This window comes from Myotis myotis, unplaced genomic scaffold, assembly GCF_014108235.1.
Source record: "Myotis myotis isolate mMyoMyo1 unplaced genomic scaffold, mMyoMyo1.p scaffold_m19_p_8, whole genome shotgun sequence".
Taxonomy (NCBI): domain Eukaryota; kingdom Metazoa; phylum Chordata; class Mammalia; order Chiroptera; family Vespertilionidae; genus Myotis; species Myotis myotis.
The window spans coordinates 14,706,277-14,725,171 of record NW_023416390.1 but is presented as its reverse complement, the minus strand read 5'-3'; the positions used below and the strand labels follow the sequence as shown (position 1 = coordinate 14,725,171).

Below are 18,895 nucleotides of genomic sequence, written 5' to 3'. Positions count from 1 at the left end.
TTTCAGTTTTACCTCCGGACACCGTCAAATAAAGGTGGGGTCCGTGGGGAACCGCTCAGCTCACGGTGCCCGGAGGGGCCTGCGCTTTCCTAGCGGTAACGGGGGCTGTCACAGTGCTGGGCGTGTTTTCCCTCGCGGAGGCCCTTCCCTCTCGCTTTCTGTCACTCCGCCCGCCGGAGAGTTACTAACAGCCTTCGCTCCGGGTGGAGAGGAAACTGACACGGGGCTTCCAGAGCTCGGCGCGTGGTCCCGGGGGTCACAGAGTCAGCTGCCTGCAGGCTCCATTCCAGAGAAGCCCCAGGCGTCTTCCCAGCTAGTTCTAATCACACACTCACTCACACACTCACACACACACACACACACACACACACACACATACACACACACACGTTTTCAAGTGCAATTCGACCTGGAACATTTGGGAAACGGAGGTGCTCGTTTCCATGAGTCATTCCTCTTCCCAGCAGCAGGGCTGTCTGGAAGCGAATCTTGTGTCCCAAGCGGCGCGCAGGCCCCGGGGTCGCCGGCATGTGTGTCGTGCCCGTCGCTGCCTCGCTCATCGTGTCCCTGGTTGGCTTTTGCAGGTGTGGCAGTTGTGGCGCCGTGTTCCATTCCGAGTGCAAAGAGAAGTCTGTGCCCTGCCCGAGGTGTGTCCGCCGGGAGCTGCAGAAGAAGCAGAAGTCGTTCTGGCGGAGGCTGAACGTGGACGAGAGCCTGGAGGAGGCTTGCAGCATGTTCGAGCTGTCCTACCCGAACACCTGACCCGGCGGGGCCCGAGGTCGGGGTGACCCCTCGGTGATCCACTGGCCCCGAGGCTTCCTGGCGGCCAGGCAGGCCCCTTCCGAAGAAGAGTGCGTCTCATCTTCAGCTGGACATAGATACATACTTACACATCTACACGCGCACACACCTGTAGGGACGTTCTGTGTACACCCATGTCCGAAAGGTCCACGGAGCCTCTGTGGCGCCAACAACGACCAACAGCCACTTACACTCAGCCATGAACCTCAGCTGCTCGCTCCCGGGCAAAACGTGGTTTACACACAATGCTTCACGCGGGACTGTTTCTTCTCCTTTTTTGTTTTTTGTTTGTTTTGCTTGTTTTTTGTTTTGCTTGTTCTTTTGGCTGTCAGGGCCACGGGCCAGGAAGGAAGTATTATTACACGGAACAGCAGGCTTGGGCTACTTTCATGTTATTTATTTTTAGCCTTCAGGGCCGATGAGGTAACTGAGGCAGGCACATCACCACGTTTCCCAAGAAAGGCTCCTAAACCCAGGAGTGGCGTGGGATCCCTCCAGGACCCGGCATCTCGCCCCGGCTCTCCCCCAGAGGTGGGGGTCCCCTATGCTGAGCCACAAGGCTTGGAAATCAGTGGTGCAAGCTCCCCCTGAAAGATAATCTGCACCCCTAAGTTATCGGGAGAGCTAATCCTGGTTTTGAAGTCCGTGTCAGAAAAGTGTTTTTCTTGACAAAGAAGAGACCTCGGCGGCCAATTACTGCCGTGGTTGCTCTGTTTGCTGGTACGAACCCACCTCGCCTAGTGATGCAGCGGCCGCCACAGTCCCAGGTTGTCCCCGCGGCTCTCCTGTGAGCATCTCTCCGGGGCTCGGGTGACACGTATGACATGTTAGTGGAGCTGGCGTGGGGAAATGTCCGAGGCTGTTAGGACATCGGTGTGTAGACTGGTACATATCGAGCGCATGCATTCCAACAGACGGTCTGCAGTTTCTTTCCACAGAATCCTGTGCAGGCAACTCCTACCTGTTCGTTGTAAATGCTTTGTTTCTCATTGCTCTTCATTGCCCTTTCATTTTGACCTTTGTCAAGTTAACCACTTCTACTTTCATCTTTTCTTAATCTTAAAAAAATAATTCACAGGAACCTGGAACTTCAAAATACCAACCTTAGACTATTAAGAAAATACCAAACTTATAAATATAATTAACAAATTCAATCTAATATCATCTAAATACATACATATATACGTATATAATTGCCATTTTAAAGTAAAAAAAAAAAGTGCTAAAACGATAGGAAGAAGGGATATAACACCGATTGGCCGCCTGGCAGGGGAGTCCTCCCACTGCAGTGCCCACGTAGGGAGCGCTGTGCCGGAAACAGCGGGCACGGGGGCCCGGAAACCATGGCTCCCTTCCGTCCTCCTCACCTCTTCCCAGGACAGGAAAACACGCTCACGTCGAAACGACGGTACATTGAACCCCATCCCCTTGCTCCCCGCAGGCCCCGGCCCAGGACCCCTCTGCCCATTGAAGAACGCAACGTTTCCCACCGACTTTGGTGCAGACTGTCAGTTGTCAGCATTCCGCCTCCGGACCCGTGCCAGCTCCCTCGCCCCGGACCACACATTTCCCCTGACAGCTCAGCGCCACGCGCGCGTTTGCTTTCTGATCACACAGTAGCTGAATCCAAGGCCTGAGACTTGTTAAGAGGCGGGGGCCCCTTCACCAGACGCCTCCCGGTGCCTTTTACTCTTGGAAAGCAGGTTGGCTCCCCCGACTGCAGCTACAGAGAGAGGGAAAGGGCGGGGGAGCTCAGCAAGCGCTTGGCAAACAGGCGAACAAACCCGATCGTCTCCTCTTTCCTCCTCCCCTTGGTGAGATAGAGTATATTTTTTAGCTCAAAGAAGACCAGGATCTTTCACGAGAGAATTATGGACCTGCTTATTACAATGCAGATGTGCTCCATGGCAAAGTGCCTTTTCCCTCACCCTCGCCCGTCCCCCTGTCCCCCCACATCTCCCCCATCCCTGCGGCTCCTTCTGCCTCGGCTGTAATTAATGCATCTGCAACTCCAGCTGTCAGCGGGGCGACCCCCCGCACACTGCGCTTGCAGACCTGAGCGAGGGCCTCTCCTCCCTCCTCCCGTGTTTGCCCCGCGCCCAGAACTTCCTGTCCCACCTCCGGGCACGCAGGGTCAGACCTGCCGCCAGGCGCCAGGCGGTAAAACCCTGGGTCCCTGTTCTAAAGGCCTTTGTTGCTGCAGGGCCCCGCTCAGCGTCCGCAGCCCCTGCGAACCGGGGAGCTTTCCGCTCACATCGTTTTCTGCTTATTTTCAAAAGGGAAAAAAATAGATGGGCTATCGCCACCCAGAACTGGCACCGCCTCCCAGGGCTTCTGTTTTCTCTCCTCGCGGTGCGTTTCTGACAGCCTGGCCGGTGCCCGCGCGGGCCTGCACCAGGCTCGATGCTCGCAGCCACCACCACACCTGCCAGGCCAGCACCTGCGGAGCCGGCTTGGGCGCTGGGTCTGCCCCGAAAATTCACAATTGCTGCTTTCGGCCCAGAACGCCCTCATGCACGTGAACGCCCCTACTGTCTCCAGCTCTGACAGCCGCTGGGTGGACGGCGAGGGTTGTCCCACCGCTTGGAAACTGTCGCAACAGAAGCAGACCTGTGACCCCCACCTCGCACGCCACGCCGACGCCCGCCTTTTCTCCCCGGTGAACTCGCCCGCACAGCAAGCCCACGAGAAGATGCAGTGCGTCTCCCGGAGCTGGCGGCCCACTTTTCACTGGAAAGGCCCCTCCCTGCCGTGGGGCTTGAGGAACTCCCTCCTCCCAGCGCCAGAGACCAAGTGTGAGACCGTCCAACCCTGGTGAACGCTGGCACCTACCCCTGCAGCACAGGAGCCAGCTCCTAAAATAGCCCTCGCTGCACGGCTGCAGCCGGCCACACGGCACTTAAGAAGCAGGCAGCCGGAGTGCGGCGCGTGTTCTTCCCAGGGCCGCCTCTCCCCACATTTCAAAGCCTCTTTGTATGAAAACCATGTAAACACGCGTCTCCCCGTGCTCCGCTGCCTTTCGGGGGACCGCGTCACAGCCCTTTTCATGTCTGCGGCGCTGACGGCTAGTCTTCCCGGGAGCTGTCCTATTTGATTAGCTGAGGAGGTAACCCCCTTGGATTGTTCTAGACCAGGCCTCCCCAGAAGGGCATGGTGCCGGCACCTGGGATCTGTGGCTCCCCACCAGCTCGGCGGTGCCCGCCAGCCTCCGGCAGAGGGGCTGCGTGCGGACCGAGGCCTGGCATCACTGGCTGTTGCCAGCGGCCTTGGCTAAGCTGACGGAGTCCCTGGACGGGGACCGGCCTCTGTTCTTGTCTCCGTATGTACGTGCTGAGCATTGTCACCAGAGAGGGTCCTCCCGGGCCTCCTGGAAAAGGCGTGGCTCCCAAACCTCTGGGTTTGCTTTCGACCCCCTGGCCGGAAAGGCCCGTGGGAACTACTCACTGTCAGGGCGGGAACCGCGCCCTGCCACGCGGACCTCCCTGCAAAGGGCGCCCCCCGAGGAAGCCCAGGTACGTTCTGCCCTGATTTAGCGAAAGCTGCTGCTGCTGTTGGTGTCGGGCCGAATGACTCATGGCCCTGAGCTGCCCACTTCACGGGAGTAGCCGGATGATGAAGTAACCCTTCTGCTCCTGCTCGAAGGCTGCCTGGAGTCAGCACAAAGGCTCCTTTATTTTATACTTCCCTCCTCCCAGTAAAGAGAGATGCATGCCGTTTCCCCCTTCTTTTTCTGGAGTCTTCTGTCTCAGTACTTTCCTTGCTCTAAGGTAATGTGAAAAAGTAGAGGTCTGGGGGCCAGGCTGGCAGAAGCGAACGCCGCCCTCCGTGGCGTGGCTCGCGTCGTGAGAAGTACGGACTCTTCTCCGCTCCGGGGTACTTGCTCAAGCCGGGCGTCAGGAGCTGCCCGTGTGCCCCGGACGCTGCCCCTCACCCCAGGCAAGCGGAACTAGCTGCTCGGGCTGAACCCAGAGATGGGTGACCAAGCCCGACGCAGGTCATCGGAACAGACCACTGTTGATTGCTCTCGTGGGGGACGGTATATGGACAGTTAGCCCAGCGCCCGGCAGCCTTCTTATCGGTAATTCTAGTTTCATTGTATTCAACTATCTCTAACTTGAGGGGTTTCATGTGTGTTAGTGAGATTTTACCTTGGCAGGTAAAATCCAAGTCACTGTTAAACTCTAGGCAAACGTCAAAAGAAATGTGTGAAATACCCGACCCCTCAGCACCCCTGTAGTTGCTGTCAGGGGTTTTATTTAAAATGGGTCCCAAGAGACCACGATCCATGGCACCTGCCCGATGAAGTGGCCTGGGTGTGGTAGGAGGCATTGCTAAACTCCTGCTAAGCTCAACCGAGGCGACAACCGCCGTTTCGCTTTGGTTCCTCCCTTTGGAAAGAGCTGTCTCACCCTGGCTGGTTTGGCTCAGTGGGTAGGGCATCGGCCTGCAGACTGAAGGGTCCTGGGTTCAGTTCCGGTCAAGGGCACATGCCGGGGTTGCAGGCACGATCCCCAGTAGGAGGCATGCAGGAGGCAGCTGATCAATGATTCTCCCTCATCATTGATGTTTCTCTCTCCCTCTCCCTTCCTCTCTGAAATCAATAGGGAGGGAGGGAGGGAGGGAGGGAGGGAGGGAGGGAGGAAGGGGTCATCTCGTTAGACTGGGAGGGAAGCCAGTAGTTGCAGGTAGAAGGTCAGGTGCCCACAGCTGCTCAGCCCAGAGCAGCGGCCTTCCCGCCGGCCGCAGAGCTGCAGACCAGCCGCCCTCCCTGCCCTGCTCCTCCTGCCCCCAATCCTGAGCTCCAGCCTAGATTTGGCCTCATGGCTAGTACCCCAGCTAGTGCCCAGCTGGGCCCGTGGCTCCTCCACCCCGGCCACCCCATCCCTTCCCCGTAGGAGTGCCTTATAGAACCAAACGCCCAGCGCTTCTAGCCCATCTGACCCCGTGAAGCCGGCAGGGCCCTCTGCCTGCACATGGATCCCGTTGCCCCTGCCCTGCTGGCTGCTCTTCACTCAGATCCCTCAGAGCCTGCGCCCGCCATCGCACGTCTGACCTTTCACCTTCGTTAACCTGGTGCCTTACGCTCCCGAGTGAAAGGGGTTCCTGTCGGAAACACACTGTTACGGCAGAGTGGCAGACACGTTGGCCTCTTAGCTCCACTGGACCAGGAAACACAGGAGATACAAACCACATGTTTTAACTTTGATGCTGCTTCTTCAATCACTCTGTTTGTCTGCTTGCTCTCATTAACGAAACTCAGGGGACTGTCACGATGTCACCGAGGCCAGTGGGAAGAGAAATCGAACCAGTTATCCAGATTTGAATCTGGGAAAGTCAGTGAACGTGGCCGTGTTCAGGTTGAGAAGTTACATAAACATGAGGATTTTTTCTTTCTTTCTTTATATAAAGGTTGGTTATTTTGCCACCCGCTTTCCAGTGAGAAGTGGGAAGGCTCTCGGGGAAATGGTGATAAAAATGTCTCTGTGCAGGTCAGGCAGGCCACTGAGCTATTGTTACATTGGGCTTTCCCTGCTGGAGGCCTAGGTTCTGCTTTTGGTCATCTATCAGAATCCTATTGTGGATAGCCAGTGGCCTGCTGCGGGAAATGTACGAGAAGAACCTGTCTTGCAGGGAGGGTGAGACGGACACGCAGAGCTGCAGAGGAAGACGCTGAGCACGGCGGGGGAGGGCCTGCGCGCTGGCGCTCGCGCTCCTGGGTCCGAACTGTCATTGCCCCTCCGTTCTGCTCGGGCACCACGGAACGGACTACAATTTTGGGGTCGGGCTACTCTATCACCCTGGGCTGAGCGATGTGTAATAGCTGACGTGCTAACTTACGCAGGCGTTGTTTCTGTTTTCTGGATTTCATGGCCCTTTGTTTTGGCATCACTTATCCATACTTTTGTTTACATCATTTTTTAAATATCCGTAACTGTAATAATATGAAATGAAGTTGTACTGTTGACCAAACCACTCGTTTTCATGGCTATCTGTTATATAATTTAAGTGCACCAGTTCCCAATGTATAAAGTTATCTCGCCCTCAATAAACAATGCGGAAAGTACTTTCTCTTCTCATAACAACTTCATTAAATTAGTGTTTTAGGGGGAGCTGTGGGGGGGGTGGCGGGGTGGAAGCCCAGGATAAGCCCTGGGTGTTCATTCAAAGTCAAGATTTGAGCTTCATTGAGAGTGAGCTACTGGGACTTTAAAATATCTCTTAATATTACTCTTACAGAGAGACTGGTCTTCGATAAATTCATCCATCTGTAACATTCTCACCAGCCCTTCCTATGTTTACGAAAGCCATAGCATAATGTTTTTTAAATGCAGATACTGTGCTATTGGCCTTATTTTACGAATCAAATCTGCCAAAGCTCAGGGATGAAGTGTCCTTCCGCCAGAGCTCCCTGTGCCCTGACCTTCTCGCCCCGGTTTCCTCTCACCTCTGCACTCTCCAAGCCAGACGGACAAGTGCCGGGCAGGAGCCACTGGGCAAGAGCAGTCCGCAGACCCGATCTGGGGAGCAAAGAGTGAGAAGTAAAGAGGGGGGGTGTGTGCGCGAGCAGCCCTCTGGGAGGCGAGGAGTGATCAGAAAGGTCCGCCCTACCTTGCCTGGACTGGCCCTCCCCCTCTCCCAGAAAGGCCATGGGTGCAAGAGCTGCAAGGAACCCTGCAAAAGCACCACTTAAACTCGCTTTCTCAAAGAAAGACATGGGCGAGACTAGAAAAGGTGCTGCTGGTTAACCATTCACCACAGGTGAGCCCTGCGCCTCCCTCCCCAGACACACCTAGACACGTTCCTGCCCGGCCGCCCGCCTCCACCCGCCGGAAACCAACTGGGGCTCACACCCAGGCTGTCCAAGGAGCACCCGGACTTCATCCTCACAGGAAACCTGACGCGACCCACGATAAAGAGCAGCGAGTTAATGTTTCACTGAACCGAGCTAGACACCCGACGCGGTCAGAGCCCCGACTCCTCTGGTTTGCAGGGCGAGTTTGCTTTGCCCCAGCTGCGGGAAGGAGTGGCTGGGTCACTCAGGCAAGTGTGGGCATTCGCACAGAGGAGACATGCAAAGGCGTTTCCCGGGGGTGGAAAGGGTGGAAAGAAACACCACGGTCTCTCCCACCCTCCGGAGATGGGATGTCAATCTCCCTTCACGGCCCCACCCCACCTGTCCTTTCCACAGTGGCTCAAGGTGGTGGACTGAATCAGTGGTTCCCACGTTAGAAACACAAGAAAAAAAGCACTATGTCAGGAACCCATCACAGACCACTGAATCCGCACCTCTCTGGATGGGGCGTGAGTGTTTTACTTCTTAAAACTCCCTGAGTGATGCCCATGTGTCCTGACAGGTAAGGACCACCAGGTTAAATGCAGCCAGGTGCCCAGAAATGGACACCCTGGGGCCCACAGAGGGAAGGACGTCAAGGGGTGTGGAGGGAGATTGGCCCTGGTTGTCCCCTTCCTGTCCTCCTAGCAGAACAGCACTTTGGAACTTGCTGCTCGCGGACTGCAATCATTTCCATAAAACCTTACCTTTATATCCTTTTTATATTCTTCCAGGGTGTGGTTAGTTTCCATTTAAGCAGCATATCCTATCGCCAGACAGCCTAGTAAACAGACGTGGCCAGGTCACGGCCACAGGTGACTGAGCTGGCTACGGCGGGAGTCTCTGCTCTCCCTTTCATTTTCCCATGCTTCCTGGTTAGGCTGCAATTGTCCTCAAATGCAGGCCTAGGAGAGTCCCAACCAATGAACGTGAACCTCATCCCTCTGGAGGAATGGAAAATCACTAGGTGCTTCTTGCCCAGAAAGGCCTGGAAACTTCAGGAAATCTTGAGCTGTGTCCAGATTTACCTTGGTTCCGTAGAAGAATGATTTTACAGTGAACCAGAGTCATTCCAAACCCAGGCACCTACTGAACTGATAATTTTCAACCTCAACTGCCAGTTACAGGGGAATGACATCAATACTATAAGAATGACAATAATCCTCACTGATGGGACACTTTTCCAAAGGGTTCAGAGTCTTAGAAATGATGTGATCTACATGCTCACCATGCCCACCACATGGCGAACACCCACAGCAGCAAAGCATTTATTTTGAATGAATGAATGAATGAATGAATGGATGAGATCACTGCAGGGAGCTGGCAGTGCCAAGGGGCAGGAAGGCACTAGAGGTGACCTTGGGTCTACCAGGGTCTCACCTGAACTTGTTCTAAAGCAGCATCATTAGAAACTACATTCCTGATTAGGAAAAGAAAATAATTTTCCATATATTTTTATTATTACATTCAATTGTCATTGGGGACAACTCCTCCCCGAGGAGAAGAAAGGCTGGGTGCGTCACACCCAGGAAGCCCGAGGCAAACACACCCAGCAGCAAGACCTCGTTCCTTCTCCCGTTTGCACCCATTTCTTCACAGCCGAGGCCGGGAAGTCCAGCAGGAGAACACGTGATTCCCAGGCTGCGCACACAGAAATTCTGATTTATGTGCACTGACTTCCAGTGTACCTGGACAATAGGGAAATCCATGACTCCTCCACCTTTATTTCACACCCCTCCATTAAGGGCTTTTGATTTTAAGCAAATCAGCTCGAGTTCACGGGTTCATACCCTGTTTCAGATGCTGCCATACGCCCCCGGGCAGCCGTGGGCCGGGGAAAATTCCTCCAGCTTTTGCCCCACGCTCCCAGACAGACCGGTCCAGAACCGCTCTCAGGGACGCCCATGTTCTCCCAGGGCCGTCTGTTGTTCTGCAGCTGAAAAGCTGCTATTAGCACCGTAATTTTTTCAAATGAACATTGAGCTAAATTATCTCAAACGTATAAAGGAACATCTCTCACTGTGTTATGGAAAATTGCCTTCCAAATTACAAGACTATACAAAGCACATATTAATTTGGGGCCCGAGGACATCCAAATTGCCTTCGCTCCCATGCTGTATCGTGATGACACCCTCCTAATAATGTCAGGTTGCGAGGACGCCGCAAGGTGCACGCCGTCGGGAAAACAGACCAGAAGCTTTCTCCGTGAGGACCGCCGCTCGCGCGCACAAGCCCAGCAGAGGCATTTTGCTCTGAGATTCAAGCCTTTTGCAGAGGAAATAAATTCCAATTGCACAGGCAGGGGAGTGAATTGGAATTCTAAACTGGGTCAACCTCCCCAAAGGGCTTTCTCGCTGCCACCCAGGAGGGAGGCACCCGAGGAAGCAGCCCCCGCAGCCCGTGCCCAGCGGAGACGCCTGACGACTGTGTCTGGAAGGAGCGCCCACTCCTGCATGTTCACGGGGAAGGGAGGGCAGGCACCGGCCGACAGAGCTTGCCAAGTGCCAATGCGTGTAGTGAGCACGTGTGGACATGTGGTCCGACATCGGCCCCGCCCAAATCGCCCCAGACCGGCCCCCAGCACCCCGATAGTCAGCTCATACAGCCCACCCGGGGCGTTCGCAGTGAGCATGATTAGATTTTGCCTGGTTTGTTTCGCCTCCTCTAGCTTTTCAGTTTCTTACTTTGCAGAAATATCACAAAGCAAATCCCAGACATCATGCCACTGATGCCCACGTGCTGCAGCTAAAGAAGTGTTTATTTTTTGTCCATAGTCACAACGCCATTACACACCTCACAAAAGTTAGTCATTCCTTGTTATCATCTGATGCTCAGCTCAAATTAAAATAATCTCATTGTCTTAAAAAGATCTTTTTTGTATGTCTGTTCATGCAGTAAGACTTTTACAAAATAAATATAAGAATATGTGTGCCCCGCCTTGATAAATTAAATAAATTGGTGCCTTCCCAGCTTCTCCCCGCCCCCTCCCCCCGCCCCCGTCATTATTATACAGGTGCCCACTTCTCCTTCAGAGGACAGTGCCCCCCCATTCCAGGGGGACCTGGTGGGCTGTCAATCAAAGTCCCCTTTCTCTTTGGACCCACAGCCGGAGCTGGGCCAGCGAGAATTTTAATCTTGAGGGAAGCACACACATTGATTGCAGCGTCTGAAGGGTTGTCCGTTAGTTCCTGCTCCCTGGAAACCCCCCTGAGCCCTGTTCTTTTATTGCTCAAATGCTATGAGGGAGGCAGCAAATGGCTCCTCTCCAGTTAAGAGCTGCTTTCTGACACAATGTCTTTCCCATGCAACGTCTCACTGCAGTTTCTCCGGTCTCCCTGCATTTGCAACCTCATCCTGACCTAGGCACCGGGCAGACAGCCCCGTGAGCCCTGCCGGGCCCGTTCTGGCCGCTGTATTCAGAAAGCAGTGCCACAGCTGGGAGAGGTACTTCTGCAGGAGCTTGCCACAGCCCCACCGCCACGTAGCAAAGGGTGCTGAATGCCTGACTACTGAGACAACCTGCTCCAGAAACAACTGGTTCCTGCGGATCTGAGTGGAGAGAACCATTTATTTGCAGACACGGCAGTTGACCCCCAGGGTAGTGAGGTCCCATCTGCTTCCTGGGGGTCCAAGTTCCTGAGCCAGCACCCTCATCCTTGTGGGCAGATCCCTCCATTCCTCACCCATCCCCCAAGATGCCCTCACCAAAGATTTTATAATTCTTTGTATATAGACATAGATAGATAGATACATAGATTATTGATTTCAGAGAGGAAGAGAGAGATAGAAACATCAATGATGAGAGAGAATCATTGATTAGCTGCCTCCTGCACACCCCCACTGGGGATGGAGCCTGCAGCCTGGGCCTGTGCCCTGATCGGGAATCAAACCGTGACCTCCTGGTTCACAGGTCGATGCTTAACCACTGAGCCACACCAGTCGGGCAAGACTTTAGTTCTTTTGTGGGAGGACTATTTCACTTTAAAGCCTAAGATATTCTTTAAATAAAATTTCAAAGCCCAAGATTCTGTGAGATAGAAGGGCCTCCCTAAGAGGCCTCCCAAATAAAGGCTGTGGAGATGCTGTCTAGGAAACGCCGTGGAGTGCAGTGTGGTTCGCTGGGCACATCGCTGGGCACCCTCTTTTAATCAGCCATTAATGACTGTTTGATTAAGATTGTAATTTAATGCAGGCAGGAGCCTAAGATTATCTCTCATTATGGTCAAAACTTTCAACTTTAATTTCTCCTTAATAAAACTCCTGGTCTCTGGCCATGAAGAGACAGAGGATCATGGAAGGAATGGAATTCCCTGCCGCAGTGTGAATAGCGGTTCTCACACTGTGGTCCCCGGAGCAGCGGCAGCGGCAGCGGCTGGGGAGGTGTTAGAAGGGCACACTCTCGGGTCCCACCTAGACCCGGGAGGGACTCAGGGGTCTGTGTTCTAACACCTCCTCCCTCCCCACCCCGGGGACTCAGGGGCAGGCTGAAGTCGGGGGGCCTACGGGTCACAGAAGAGGACGGCCTGTAGTTCAGCCCTCCCTGCCTCCCCCTGAGTCAGCAAGCATTTTGGGAAAGAGGCCTCCCGTACACTAAGCACTCTGCTAGGTGCTGGGGTGCAGCGACAGCAAAGACACAGCCCCTACAGAAACACAGAAAGAGAACAGGGAGGGGAGCCGGGGACAGCACTGCTGCGGCCACCAGGTCTCGCTCCCTTCCCCGACCCCCAGGTTCCCCTTCCTGCTGGGTGTCCCTGGGCAAGTTACTTAACCTCTTACAGATGTGAAGAGGCCTCAGTCTCCCCTTTCTGTCTCGGTGGGGATGATGCTAGTTGTCCAGGGAGGAGGGTCAGGTCCTGCTGTTGTAAGGGTGCAGAGGGAAGGACAAAAGAGGGTGTGCACTCTCATCTGGCCAGGGAAGGCTTCTGGGAGAAGGCTCATTGGGTTTTTTTTGTTGTTGTTTCTTAAGATATATATATATTTTTATTGATTTCAGAGAAGAAGGGGGAGGGGGAAAGAGATAGAAAGAAACATCAATGATGAGAACTATTGATCAGCTGCCTCCTGCTTGCCCCACACTGGGGGTTGAGTCCACAACTCAGGCATGTGTCCTTCACTGGGAATCAAACCGTGACCTCCTGGTTCATAGGTCAACACTCAACCACTGGGCCACCTGGCCAGGTGAGAAGGCTCGTTTGGGGTTGGTCTGGGCAGGTGGGTCATTCCATATAAGGAGAGTTCAGGCTGGACCAGGTGGCTCTGAGCTCCCTGCAGGTCCCAGGTGACATTCCGGGGTTTCTTGGGCATCCTCGTGGCCCCGAGAGCCTCCTCCCCCCCCCCCCAGCATTATTTGTCGGCCATGGTGTCTGTTCACCGTCCTGCCTACGTCCCCTATAAGGCCGCTGTAAAGGTCAGAATCACCTTCTGCGGCTCCCAGACCCGGAGGTCTACTGCACCCCACCCTCTCTGGGTTCCTCCCCCCTCGTTCAGAAATGTGGTTGAAATGGGGACTCAGAACGCCAGTGCCGGCCTTCAACCATCCTTTTTCTCGGAGCCTTTTCTCACCAGCCTCTCCCACGTCCCGTGGTTCAGAGAACCACGGAATATTGGACGTTTCCCTGCCCTCGGAGCCGTCCCGGAGGGGGGCTCACCCACCCATCCCACCCGGGACCCTGAGGTTGTCCTGCAGCAAAGTCTCCATATTTTTTGCCACAACAATAACTTTCTCCTTCACTTTTATCATTTGTTTAGAAAGACCAACGCAAATCCCAGCGCTGTGCCCCTCTCTCCGCCTGGAACCTGGGCCTCCGGCCTCCTCCTCCTTCGCTTTTATTTCAGTGGCCGGCTGATTGGAAAAGAGCGGCCCCCTCCTCCCCCCAACCCCACAATTGTCACCGCCAATTAGTGCATTGTCAGGCCGCACAATGGCGTTACTGTAGCCAGTGGAACGGGGGCCTTTGTGCTTCTCCAGCCGGCCGTGGGGGCAGTCAAGTTTCATTTAGAGACTTAACACACAGCGCCAGGAGGAAAACGCTGTCCGTCCGAACAGCAGAAAGAACGAACAAGAAGAAAAGGAGAAGGTGAAGATGAAGATGAAGGGAAAGAAAGGCCGGCGGCAAATGTTGAAAAGAAGAGAGAAAAAACCCCTGCTATTCAGGAGTTAGCCCAGCGCATGAAAGGGCCCAAGTGGCCGCTGCCCACTGACGTCCCCTCCGAACACAAAAAGGGCCCGGGCTTAACAGCAATTAGTGGCCTGATTGTGCTGGGACACTGTGTGTCTTCAGAGGGTTTTTCTATCCGCCCCCCCCCCCCCCCCGTCTTCACAAATAAAGGGGGTGGGGGAGGAAGGTTGGGGCTGGGGAGGCAGGGGCCTGCTGACCCCCTCCCCCAGCAGTCCGGGGTGGGGGGCATCCGCCTTTTTCTGGACAGGTAGATTGATTGCATTTTATTCTCTAAAGCGTGTAAGTAATTACAGAGCGTGTTTTTCTGTCAGAACGTGGCATATGGGTGCATTTTGGAGTCACTGTTGTATTCGTGTCAAGTACCTTCCGAGCAGCCCTTTTTGCAGCCCGGACGATGCCCCCAGCGGCCAGGCCCTTCCACCGGCGCCCACAGGCTGTGTGTGGGTTTTCTCTGTCAGCGAAACGCGTATGTCCAGGAGAGCTTTCTTCTGCGCGTAAACGTAATATTCCCGCTTCAACACACGCAGACCCGCCAAGGCAGCCGCGGCCCGAGCTGGTGCTGGGTCAGGCACCTGCCAGGTAGCTCCTGGGCGGGTTTCCCTCCCGCCTCCCGCCTCCCCGGTCCCTGAAACAGGATGGGATGTGCTCCCTGCTTGTTGGCGCTCTGGCACAGAAGCCGTCCTGAACCCAGGCTGGCCTCGCACCTGGCTCCCACCACACCCTCCAATTTCTAGAAAGAGCAGACTCACCCCGTCAGACGGCCACCGAACAAGGAGGCCTGTGTTTGTTGGGCAGTGTGGCCCCACGCAGCCAGTTCAATACCGGTGCCCACTTCACTGCATTCCTGGTATCTTTTATTTCCCTTCAAACGCATTAAATATGCTCCCCCCCCACCCCCCCGTCCCCTCTCTCTGGGTCAGACCAGATACTAATTTTGTTTAAACAAATAAATGGAGACATCAGGCCATGCACGGTTTAATAAAATCGCCCTCGTTTTGGAAACAAGAGAGTCAGAACTGAGCCAGGACTGTCTCACAGTGAAGCTGAAGCAAAGGAAACGGGGGCTGTTTCCAGGCCTTTGCTGGAAAGGGGGGGGGGGGGGGCGGCGGCGGGCATCCAGGAATGTGAAGACCCGAGTTCTAATCCGCATCCTGCCCGCGCCTGGCAAGGGGGAGGGGGGTCACAGTTTTGCCCTCGGGCATTGTCATGAGGGTCGCAAGAGACGTCCTATGAAAAGGGAGGGCCCTGTCGCACGCACCCAGAGCTGGCACCCAATGCACACGGCTTCTCTCCCTGCAGGAGGCTGTCGGTTGGGCTCCGGGAGGCGCCCTCCACGGTTGGTTTTCTTTCCCTGCCCGCTGTGCTGTGGGCTGCTCCGAGCTCTCGGTAGGTGCCTGGTCACACACTGGCTCCCTCCCCACGACACCACCCCCAAAGAAGGGCAGTCTGGCTCAGGCAGGAAATGAAAAGTGAAACCCTCAGAAGGGCCCGTGGAATGTCACAAATACCCAAGTCAGGAAATGCAAATCGAGGGAGGCATCGAAACAATGAGACCGGCTTCCTCCGGGTAGTGTTTCTAGGACGAGGAGAGGGGGGTGATTCTGCTCCAGATCTAGGTTAGGGAAACATCTGCCGGGTGCAGGTGCAACCTCAGCACCTCCCACTCCCTCCACCCTCAGCCTGTGCTCGGGGCTGACCGCAAAGGGGGAGGCTCAGGAGGCCCGTCCCAGTGGGGCCGGCAAGTGAGACTTCAAGCCTGCAATAGCGGGTCCCGGAGTTCACCTCCACAAGCCCCACCCCCACCCACTCGCTGTCCAATCAGTGTCCGGTCATCGAGTTCACCGCCTGCCCGTCTTTCAGAGTCCAGTCCTCTCTGTCCACTGCCACTTCCCCTGCCCTTGTCCTCTCTCCAGGACATGCAATCGCTTCTTAACCAGCCTTCCTTCCAGGCCTTTCGGTGCTGCCCCCAGCCTGGTCTTTGTCAAGTGCAAGCCTGCTCTTGCCTCGGCCTTAGACATCTCGCCTGCCTCTCTGTCACCTTCAGGAAGCAGTCTCCGCGCAAAGCATGGCTGGCAAGCCCTTGATAACACGGCCCTACCTGGTCTTTCACTCCCTCGCCCGCCCCCGGGATGGTCTCATGGGCATGCGACCCATGCATTCACACTGGCCTCCACCTTGAGGTCATGGGGCCTCCAGATGTGGCGGCTGGTCCTGCCTCTCCTTCCCGCCACTTCACATTCCTCTGATGCCAAACTTCTCCCACTCATCCAGGGTTTTCTGTAGTTCCTTCTAATTTGAACGTTCTCCCCGTCTATCTGCTGAGCTCCTCATCACCCATCACGACTTTGCTTACAGGTCTCCTTCTCTTGACAATCGTCCCCTATTCCCCTGTCCAAATCATGGATCGCCTCTTTGCAGATATCCACTTCCGGCCTCAGCACACTGTGATGTAATCCCTGCCTAACATGTAGGTGACAAGCTCCAGCACAGCAGTATTGCGTCTTGCACAGTACCAGGATTTCTTTTTTATATTTACATTAAATTTTAAAAAATTGTTTTTTAATTAGTCTACATTCAATAGTATTTTGGATTAATTTCAGGTGTACAGCAAGGTAGTTAGACAAGTACCAGGATTTCAAATGCTTGTCTGAGTGACACTGAATCAAGTGCTATATTTAAGAAATAAAGGCTGATGGAAATTGTCCTTGAGTTTTCACCCCAACGACCACACCCATGCTGTGTGTGTGGATTTACCGCAACTCTGTCATCTTCACGCGAGCCTCACAGGGTCCCTCGGGGCCAGGGTGCGGGGACCGCTGCTGTCGGGACCAGTGGAGTGGCTTCTGCTGAATGGTGAGCCTTAGAGCTACGCTGCCATGGACCGTCCGCGATGGCAGAGGCGCCGTGTGGCTGCACCGTCCAGCACAGAGGCCACCAGCCACGTGCACTACTGAGCACTCGACACGTAGCTCGTGCAACCGAGGAGCAGAATGTTTCACTGTATTTCGTTTTCATTCGTTTAAGTTTACATCGCTGCACGTGGCCAGAGGCGCCCACAGGACAGCACGGCCGCCTGTGACATCACTGCTCCCCCCCCCCCCCCTCCGGGCCAGGGAGCAACTCTGCTCACAAACTCCTGCTGCAGAAAGACTCCTGGGCCAGTCGCACGCCTTCAAGCACCTCCCGGGGAGAAAAGGTTTTCACTAACAAGAAAACGGTCTCTTCTGTCTTCCTTACTGAAGCCAGCAGCCTCTCTCGGCACACACTCTGCTGACAACCACTGTTTGGGGCTCCCTGGTGTAGACACACTTGGTCTTTCTGTGAAACGAGGGGAAGGGGGAAGCCTTCTACACCTGGGAGGGGAATACCTGTTGGAGTCAAGTGTTTCTACAATGGTTACCAAGGGCAACAGGCCAGCCTGCATTCCTTTCCTCCGCTGTGGCCAGGGGTGGGGTTCCTACTAATGCTCACTTGGCTCCCCTGCCACTGGGCCTGGGGGCCAGGACCATGTTCTGGGCTGGACACCAGTGGAGCATCATCTGCCACTGGGCTGTTAAAATCACTGAGAAAGGGAGGGGAGGGGAGGGGAGGGGAAGAGAGGGGAGGGGAGGGGATGGGATGGGAGGGGAGGGTGTGGTGGGGAGAGAGAGGATTCCATTTTCAAGGTGCACTTTCTTTCAGTGGCGACCTCTGTGACTGATCTAGGTAACAATAGATCACCTGGGGACAATTTCAAAGATGAGAGCAGCAACAATCTAGACACCGAGAATCAGGACTAGAAGAATGAGCCCCTCAGGCCCTTTGTATTTAAAATGATCCACAAACTTGCAGAAAAGAGAACCCCCCCCACCCCCAGAACTTGAATTATAATTTCAAATGCTATTTGCAATCATTATCATCAAAAATAAAATGGGGATCCTTCCTTCCCCTCCCCTTGGCCTCCACCACTCACACCAGCAGGGCCTCCATGTTCCCAGGGGCACCCCCTGTTCTCCCAGGCCCACGGAGCAGGAAATGAGCTCCACCTAAGAACTGGAAAGTTAGGAGGAGAACGAGGGAGAGGATCAAGGAAACGGTGGGGGGTTTTCTCTTCAAGTCCTGAATGCATTTAAGACAGGTACACGGCACTCCTTCCAGAATTGTAACATTCCATCTGCGGGGTCCTTCCCAGTCGGTCCTCTCCTGAGCACGGCTGTTCATGCTCACGACCCTCAGCTGGCTACGTGCACGGCGGCCCTGAAATGGTTGTCCACTAAACATACACTTTATCAGTCAGGACTTGGGTCCAGTGCTGTTTTTCAGAGGAGTTGTGTCCAAAAAAAAAAAAATGTAACCAGGCCTTTGGCCCCAGAGGCGCCGCTATTTGCCTGGTGTGACAGGAACAAAGTTTAGAGAGCAGTGCAAGAGTTAATCATCTCCGAAGGACCTGGAGACTACCAGGCTCCGTGAAATAAGCCAATCAGAGAAAGACAACTATCACGTGATCTCACTGACTTGGGCAATCAATGAACAAAATGAATTGATCAACAAAATAAGACCCGAAGCGCGGAGGCGAGGAGCAGACTGACACGCCTCGATGTGGGGTGGGGGACGAGGAGACACTAACCAAAGAATTTACATACTTCTATGCATAGCCCACGGACACAGGCCCAGGGTGGTGAAGCCCTGGGGGAGGGAGGGGAGACATCTGTAAACAATAAAACATAAAGAATTAATAGAAGTCTGCTCAGTTGTGAGGTGCCTCTCCCTGCACCGGCAGCGTTGGGAAGGCACAGGTCTCGGGGACGACAGTCAGGAGGCCGTGTCCCTGAGGAGGTGACAGGGCCATTCCCAGGGAGGACAGATTGGAGCCGTCACCCTGGCCTGAGAGGCTCCGCTGTCCCCGAGGAGGAGGAGGAGGAGGAGGAGGAGGAGCAGGAGGGGGAGGAGGGGGAGGAGGGGGAGGAGGAGGGGGAGGAGGGGGAGGAGGAGGGGGAGGAGGAGGGGGAGGAGGAGGGGGAGGAGGAGGGGGAGGAGGAGGGGGAGGAGGAGGGGGAGGAGGAGGAGGAGGCACTCGGCAGTGGAGCCGAGGACCTCGGAGGAT

The 18,895-nt window shown here is 54.9% G+C and overlaps 1 protein-coding gene across 5 annotated transcripts in view; it reads left to right on the top strand.

Annotated features, from left to right (window-relative positions):
• PLEKHM3 (pleckstrin homology domain containing M3) overlaps positions 1–13,921 on the top strand; it is a 181,597-nt gene extending 167,676 nt beyond the window's left edge. For 3 of the 5 annotated variants that reach the window (XM_036318700.1, XM_036318698.1, XM_036318699.1), the window contains exon 8: positions 6,062–6,865. In XM_036318700.1, coding sequence (XP_036174593.1) covers positions 6,062–6,386 — 325 coding nt within the window. In that variant the 3' untranslated portion in view covers positions 6,387–6,865. Of the gene's footprint in view, positions 1–584; positions 4,880–6,061; positions 6,866–13,381 lie in introns of those variants that run through there. The other 2 variants (XM_036318701.1, XM_036318702.1) reach the window with 2 other exon arrangements.
• The last annotated feature ends 4,974 nt before the right edge of the window (positions 13,922–18,895 follow it).